The 8,472-nt window shown below is 39.4% G+C and overlaps 1 protein-coding gene across 1 annotated transcript; it reads right to left on the bottom strand.

Moving 5' to 3' along the window:
- Positions 1-6,161: 6,161 nt before the first annotated feature.
- On the bottom strand, positions 6,162-6,506 carry LOC142173376 (uncharacterized). The gene has a single exon (XM_075238955.1). It carries the CDS (start codon positions 6,504-6,506, stop codon positions 6,162-6,164), a length of 345 nt encoding a protein of 114 aa, XP_075095056.1.
- Positions 6,507-8,472: the final 1,966 nt, after the last annotated feature.

Genomic DNA, 8,472 nt, shown 5'->3' with positions numbered 1-8,472 from the left:
ATAATATAGAGGAGGCAATAAATAGGGGATCAGGGCTAATACACTCAAAACGACCGGTCGGGTTGTTACATTGCCTCAATGTGAATCACAACCTTTATAACTCAATACCAATTTCAACAATAAGATCTTCCAAGAATGACAACTTCAAGTAGGAACTTAATGGTTAAATAATGAATACAGAATAGAGAAAAAAATAACCTCAACTCAGTAGGTAAAGACAATTAACAAGTAACAGATAAGACAAGTAAAGCATGGTAAGATAGGCTAATGATGATGAATATAACATATTAGGGTAACTCCATTAAAGGCATGAAACGGATCTACATAGCCAAAACCAGTCAATTACCATATTTAGCCTGTGTACACACTCATCACCTTCCGTACACGGCTTTCACATATCACAATTAACACAAACCAACACCAATCCTATGGGGTAATTCTCCCACACAAAGTTAGGAAAGGTACGTACCTCAAAACATGCTAACTCAATCCATTAGTAAGCCTTTCCCTCGGTTATCCAACTCCAAACAACTCGAATCTAGCCAAAACAACTTAATACCATAAATATAAACTATAGGAAGCTATTTCGAATAATAAAGTCAACCCCGGGCCTGCGTATCGTAAGCCGACCAAAATTACAAAATCCGAACAAACATTCGATAACGAGTCCAACTATACAAGAATTACTCAAATCCGACTTCAAATTTCCTTTCAAATCTCCAAAATTTAGTCTAAGACGTTTTCACAATTTCCCCCCAAATTTTTTAACTCAAATCACTAATTAAATGATGCAAACAATAATGGATTCATGTAATATAGCCAAAACCGAGTTAGAATCTCTTACTCCGATGATTTCCTTAAAAGTCCCTCAAAATATCGCCACAAACCGAGCTCTCTAGGTCAAAGAATGAAAAATGAGACGAAACCCTCATTTTGAAATTTTAATACTGCTTTCTAGTCGTGCTCTATTGCGATTGCAGACAAAGACTCACGATCGTGTTAAACAATTCTCCCAGCTCAATAAAACACTCTTCGCGATCGCGTAAAGCCAGTCGCAAATGCGATGGCCAACTTCCTCCATCCACGCGACCACGTCCCAGGTCACGCGAACGCAATGCACAAGCATGCCTCAACCCCCAACCTCACCATCCTTATACACGAACGCGATATACCTCACGCGTTCGCGATGAACAAGCTCATCAAACTTTGCGATCGTGCCCTTACCTTCGTGAACGTGAAGAGAAAAATACCAGCAGTCCCTGAAGATTCTACACGATCGCGGAAGAACATTCACGAACGCGTAGAAGGAAACCAGAACAGAAAAACCAACAGCTTCAGCAATTTAATCAAGCCCAAAAATGATCTGATTTTATTCTGACTCACACCCGGGATCTGTGGGAGCCCGTCCGAATATACCAAAAAGTTCCATAACACATAACGAACGTACTCGAGGCCAAAAATCATATAAAAAAAACATCAATTCTATGAATCAAAACCCAATTCAAGCCTATTAAAACTATGAACATCCGACTTCCAAACCTAATGTTGATTCATAAAGGCAACTCTCGGTCAAATTTCTCAACCTTCCAAATCTTCAACTTTCTAACTTTCGCCAATTCAAACTGAAATGACATACGGACCTCCAAATCAACATCCGGACATGCTCCTAAGTCCTAAATCACCATACAGAGCTATTGGAACCGTTAAAACTCTATTTCATAGTCGTCTACACAAAAGTCAAACTACGATTAACTCTTTCAGCATAAGCCTCCAAATTATGGACTATGTGTCCCATTTCACTACGAAACTCACCCGAACTAAAGCCAAACACCCCTGGTAAGTCACATAACCATGATACAACATACATGAGGAAGTAAATAGGGGATCGAGGCTACAATGCTCAATACGATCGGCCGAGTCATTACATCCTCCCCATCTGAAAACAAACGTTCATCCTCGAATGAGTATAAAGACATACCTGAAGTGGTGAAAAGATTAGGATAATGGTTGCACATATCATGCTCGGTCTCCTAGGTCGCCTCCTTGACTAGTTGACCTCTCCACTGCACCTTAACTAAAGCAATTCTCTTCGACCTCAACTTCGGGCCTACCTATCCAAAATGGCCACCAACTCCTCAACAAAAGACAATTCCTAGTCCAATGGGACTGAGCTTAAATATAATAAATGAGACGGAACACCGTGGTAATTCCAGAGTATCGCGCCCCTTTTCCTCTCGAAAGCGGGTTTCGACATGTGACATCTCTTTTAAATGGGTATTAAAAGAGAAGAGTCTCCACCTAAAGAATTGAAGGTGCGATAGGGCACCTATTTGCAAATAATTCTGTTTTAACTAGTCAACGTCACCAAAGATCAAGGCAAGGGTTCAAATTACCTCAAAGAGAAGGTGTTATGCACTCTTCGAGGTCCACAACTGTGGGTCCCGCCGAAGTTTACGCTATGTGGGATTATGATATTATAATTATCCTAGGTGATCATATAAGTAAGGGACAACAAGGAATTTGAAGATTCTAATATGAAATAAACAAGTTTAAAGAAATTCGTACAAGAACTACACTATATAGATAATCTGTACAAGTCCTTTGAAGTTATAGAGTACAACTTAATTATTCTAAATTCAAGAGATGAGTTGCAAATAATAAACATATAAAGGAGGGGGGTCCTACTTTTTTTTAGGAGTAGTGGGAGTAACAGTAGTTAAGTAATAGTCCTAGAGACTTAGAAGGGGAACGGGGAAGGGGGTTTATATAGTAGTAGAAATTGAATGAACAAACAAGGAAATATAATCAATCAAACACAAATAAGGAAAGATAAGCATGAAAAAATCAATTCAGAATCAATTTAGGAAGAAAATCGGGTAAACCCTAGTTCAAGAAGGAGAACACAAATAGCCAAAAAATCAGACCCATATAGCCTGGTAGTGAGTATATCAGGTTATGAACATGAAGATAGTACAAAATCGTATTTGAACGAACACCCACTAACTCAACTTCCATAAATAATCGAGTACCAAATACTATAACGTTGAAGAAATGGTAAGAACCATCATGTGGTCAAAAAAGGAAAGGGAATGTGGAAGATATTTCATGTGATATCGGATTAGGTACTGGGGTTTCAATGGAGGCGGCTAGGGTTTAATGTGAGATTAGAGAGATGAGAGAATACAGAGGCTGCTGTTTGGGGAGATTAGTCTCCAGGGTTAGGGGCGAGGGTTATAAAGAGAGGAGAAGGGTTGTTGTGGGCCGTTGATCATTTAAGATCAACGCTAGGATCAAAAGGGAAGCGGGCGTGTCGTGAGACGGGTCGCGACTGGGTTAGATGAAGAGGTTATTTTGTTTGAGCTGTTGAAGGGTTAAATAAAATAGGCCAAGTGCCTTGGGCCTGCTTTGGTCCAATAATTTGCCATGTACTGGGCTATAAATTAAATATACAAAATTTGTTAAAACTTATTTATAAAAAGTAATTTATAAATAATAAAAATATTATTTATGCAGTATCACATTTGAAAATAATAGCTTAACATTATAAAAATATAAAAATGCTGTTTTAGCCTAAATAATGTAATAAATATAATTATGTATAAAATATACGCTATTATTGCAAAAATTATGTAAATAGTTCAAAAATACAAATATAATTATATGAAATAAAGTAAAATATTATAAATCATACACGTGGGTGTAAATAATAAATTTTGATTATGATGTCATCACAAAATAATTTTAACGGATAATTAATAAATATTTGAACAATTTAAATGCAAGAAAATCAATTTTAAAGATTTAAAAATTATGAAAAATTATAGAAAGTATTTATATGACTATTGTAAATTGGGTAAATGAAAAATGATGTTTGAAAGTATATGGAATACTTTATAAAATATGAGGGCAAAATTGGGTATCAACAGCTGCCCCTCTTTACCCGGGAATGATAGAAGAGTTGTCGGGTAAAGAAAATGATGACCAATATTTTCCGAATGAACGAGGATGAGGTATTAAAAAATTGGGGCCGAACCCTGGTTCCAGAGTTGTCTACATATCCATGGTATTACGGGAATCAGGCCGCATGTAGTTCCGGATCCAACGGCGAACGAAACCGATGGAGTTGGTATAAGGATGGTCATTTGTTTCGAAAAAGGATCTCTTGGATAGGATAGTGTCATGAGAAACGGTTAATTTTGCGTGGAGCTATGAATGCTAATTTGAATGTTATGGATATTCAAGATAAACATGCGATTATAGGACAAAGAGTAATCAATTGCCGGTCATCGGTTACACTGGAGATAATCAAAGGATGTGAACATTGTGAATGAAAACCGGAGGGAGAATTGCTCCCATTTGTAGAACGGTTTCCTCCCGAGTCACCTGCTAAACTTAAAACATGATACAATTGAATATATAGGGTTATTGCAGAAATTAAAACATGATGCAATTCCTTTTGGACCATGAGAGTTGTCCTTCGACGATGAGGATGATATCCTGGGCCATGGAGCATATGGTAAGGGGTTCGCAGGCCATGAAATAGTATCCTTGAGCCATGAGTATGGTGCCTTTGGACTATGATGCCTTTGAACAATGATATGTAGTTTCGAGAGATCCTCAGGCCATGACATGATGTCTTCGGGCAATGAGGTCGATGCCTTCAGACTATGATGCATTCGGACAACGTGGCGATGTTCAGCCGATGAAATGCAAAGATGTAGTGATATCGATCGTTTGATAGAGGGAATAGGTGATGCTTATTTGTATGCGAGAACAAGACAAGGCAACATTTTGCCTTGTATGTGATGAGGGTTGCTTAGGCCTATGAAGTGAAAGGCAACGTTTAGCCTTATGAAATAGTGGAGACAATGCTTAGCCTTATACAAGTGTAATGGAGATAGTTCTTAGTCTCATCCAAAAAAGGCAGCGTTTAGCCTTATGCAATAATTGAGGCAATGCTTAGCCTCATGCAATGTAATGGAGACAAAGCTTAGTCTCATGCAAGAAAAGGCCGCGTTTAGCCTTATGCAATAGTAGAGGCAGTGCTTAGCCTCATGAAATGTAATGGAGACAGTGCTTAGTCTCATGCAAGGAAACGCAACGTTTAGCCTTATGCAATAGTGGAGGCAATGCTTAGCCTCATGTAGTGAATGAGGGAAATGCTTAGCCCTATGCAGACGAGGGCAATGTTTAGCCTTATACAATGTAATAAAGATCATGCTTAGTCTTATGTAAGGAAAGGCAGTGCTTAGCCTTATGCAACGATGAGGGCATTTCTTAGCCCTATGCAAATACTGAGGGCAATGCTTAGCCTTATGCGATAATGGAGGCAGTGTTTAGCCTCATGCAGAGAAAGGCGAAGATTAAATATAAGAAAGAAAGTGAATCTTAGCTTAACGCATTTGTACTGGGCGATATATGTCAGTGAAGCTAGTGGTCTTATTGTATATTTGTGGACATGCTTGTCATGTCTGTTATGCCTAAATCCTAAGAAAAATCATGAGTTTTGGGGGAAAAGGTTGGTTCGTGCATTTGATTCATCATTTCGCCTTTGCTCCTTGTCTTGATGCCTTGCCCGAGTCACCCTGGGTAACTTCTGGCTACTACAGAAAATGAAATTTTTGAAAATATGCATTTGTGATAAATCATTTGTGAAAAATGCAGTTGTTCAAAATATGTGGTGATGCATGAAACAAATAATTTTATGGAATCAAAGAATGTGACACGTTTCGAGACATTGCAACCTTCTCAACTCAAAATTTTGAGGACCCTCCTCAAAATTCTGCCCCAATTTAAATACATATTTCCTGCAACATATTTCTTGGTGATCCTTGACAAAATTCGAAATCTTGCCCCGATTCCTGATCATGGAGGGGAATGAAGATTTTATTATGTTGTGACCAAACCCATAGGGCTTCCTACATATCCCTTCTTAAACGGGAATCAGTTCAAGCGTAGTTTAGGTTACATTAAAAGAAAGTGCAAACATAATCTTAAACATAATATCTCTTGACTGCATCCGAATTGATAGGTTTTGACCATATTTCTGCATCCATCTCGTCTGGTATAAGCACTCCTCCTGTCAGTACTCGGTGAACCATGCAAGGAACTTTTTAGTTAGGTGAGAATTTCCCTTTTGCCTTATCCTGATATGGGAAGATCTATGTTAACACCAATTGCCCCCGCATGAATTTCCTCGATCTAATCTTTTTGTTGAAAGCCCTTGCCATTCTATTCTGGCAGAGTTGACCGTGGCACACTACGTTCATCCTCTTACCGTCAATGAGAGTCAGTTGCTCATACTGGCTCCGTATCCATTCTGCATTGCTAAGCTCGGCTTCCTGAATTATTCTCAGGGAAGCAATCTCTACCTCGGCAGGTCTAACAGCTTCAATACCATAGACCAGTAGATAGGGGGTTGCCCCAGTTGACATACAAATTGTGGTGCTGTACCCGAGCAAAGCAAATGGTAGTTTCTCATTCCATTGCTTGTAGTTGTCTACCATTTACCTTAATATCTTCTTGATGTTCTTGTTGGCGGCTGCCACGGCTCCATTCATATGTGGCATGTATGCTGTAGAATTCCGGTGATTGATCTTGAGTGTTTCACACATGGCTTTCATCAGGTCATTGTTGAGATTGGCGAGCCGTTGTCAGTGATGATTGACTCAGGTACTCCAAATCGACCAATAATACAATCCCGAATGAAATCTGCTATGACCTTCTTAGTCACAGCTTTATAGGAAGCGAGTTCAACCCATTTTGTGAAGTAATCTATGGCAACAAAAATGAACCTGTGTCCGTTTGAAGCAGCGAGTTCAATTGGTCCGATGACATCCATGCATCTAGTAGAGAAGGTCTAGGGTGAACTCGTTACATTGAATTCGTTGGGTGGCACCCGTATCATATCAGTTTGTACCTGGCATTGGTGGCACTTCCGTACATACTTGATGCAATCTGTCTCCATTGTCATCCCCAAATACCCTGCCCTTAATATCTACTTGGCCGGAACAAACATGTTCATGTGAGATCCACAGGTTCCGGCGTGTATTTATTCGAGCAGTCTAGATGCCTCCCTGGTATCAACACATCGCAGCAATCCCAAATCAGGAGTCCTTCTATACAGAATTCCTCCTCTTTGAAAGAAGTGGCCTGGTCGGCCAATGTTCGAAGCGTGCACTTCTGAGTGTGTGTGGCATTTTATGGGTATTCTCTTTTCTCCAAATACTCCTTAATATCATGGAACCATGGATTTTCATCAAACTCTTCTTCAATATGAGCACAATAAGCTAACTACTTACAAATCTCTATCGGGATAGGAACGATGAAATTCTTGTCTGGATGTTGTATCATGGAAGACAAGGTAGCCAATGCATCTATGAACTCATTCTGAATCCTTAGAACATGTTTGAATTCTATCTTCCTGAACCTCTTGATCAAATATTGCACACAATGCAAGTATGGCAATATTTTAGTGTTCTTGGTTGCCCATTCTCCTAATACTTGGTGTACCAATAGATCTGAATCTCCAGTTACCAGCAACGCCTGAACATTCATGTCGATGGCCAATCTTAGTCCTAATATGCAAGCCTCATATTCTGCCATATTGTTGGTGCATTGAAAATTGAGCTTTGCAGATACCGGATAATGTTGACCGATTTTAGATACTAAAACAGCTCTAATGCCCAATCACTTGAAGTTTTCTGCTCTGTTGAAAAACATCCTCCAACTATCATACGTACCGGAAATATCTTCACCCACAATTGACACTTCCTCTTTGGTAAAATACGTCTTCAATGGTTCATATTCTCCATCTATGGGATTCTCTGCCAGGTGATCGACAAATGCTTGCCCCTTGACTACTTTTTGAGTAACATAGATGATGTCGAACTCAATTAGCAATGTCTGCCACTTTTCTAACTTACCTATAGGCATGGGTTTCTGAATGATGTATTTCAGTGGATCCATCCTGGATATGATGTATGTAGTGTATGCACAGAAGTAGTGTCACAACTTCTTGGCTATCCATGTCAACGCACAACAGGTGCGTTCGAACAAAGAGTAACATGCCTCATAAGGTGTGAACTTCTTACTCAAATAGTATATCGCTTGCTATTTTCTCCTGGCTTCATTATGTTGCCCTAAGACGCAACCAAAGGCTCCATCCAACACGGACAGGTATAGCAGCAAAGGTCTTCCTAGCTCTGGCGGGACCAGCACTGGCGGCTTAGACAAGTAATCCTTGATTTTGTCGAAAGCCTTTTGGCATTCTTCGGTCCAGCTAGTCGCAACATTTTTCCTCAACATTTTGAAGATTGACTCATATATCACTTTTGATTTTACTATAAAACGGATAATATAATTGATGTGTCCCAGAAAGCTCATCATATCCTTTTTGTTCTTTGACAGCGGCAAGTCCTGAATAGCTTTGATTTTTGATGGGTCTAGCTCAATATCGCGGCGACTGACAAT

Source organism: Nicotiana tabacum, chromosome 19, assembly GCF_000715075.1.
Source record: "Nicotiana tabacum cultivar K326 chromosome 19, ASM71507v2, whole genome shotgun sequence".
In the NCBI taxonomy this organism is placed as follows: domain Eukaryota; kingdom Viridiplantae; phylum Streptophyta; class Magnoliopsida; order Solanales; family Solanaceae; genus Nicotiana; species Nicotiana tabacum.
The sequence above is the reverse complement of the archived record's forward strand: the minus strand, read 5'-3'. Positions and strand labels throughout refer to the sequence as shown.

Excerpts from the sequence above, each read along its gene's own strand:
- LOC142173376 (XM_075238955.1), bottom strand. The coding sequence starts at position 6,506 with ATGGTAGACAACTACAAGCAATGGAATGAGAAACTACCATTTGCTTTG.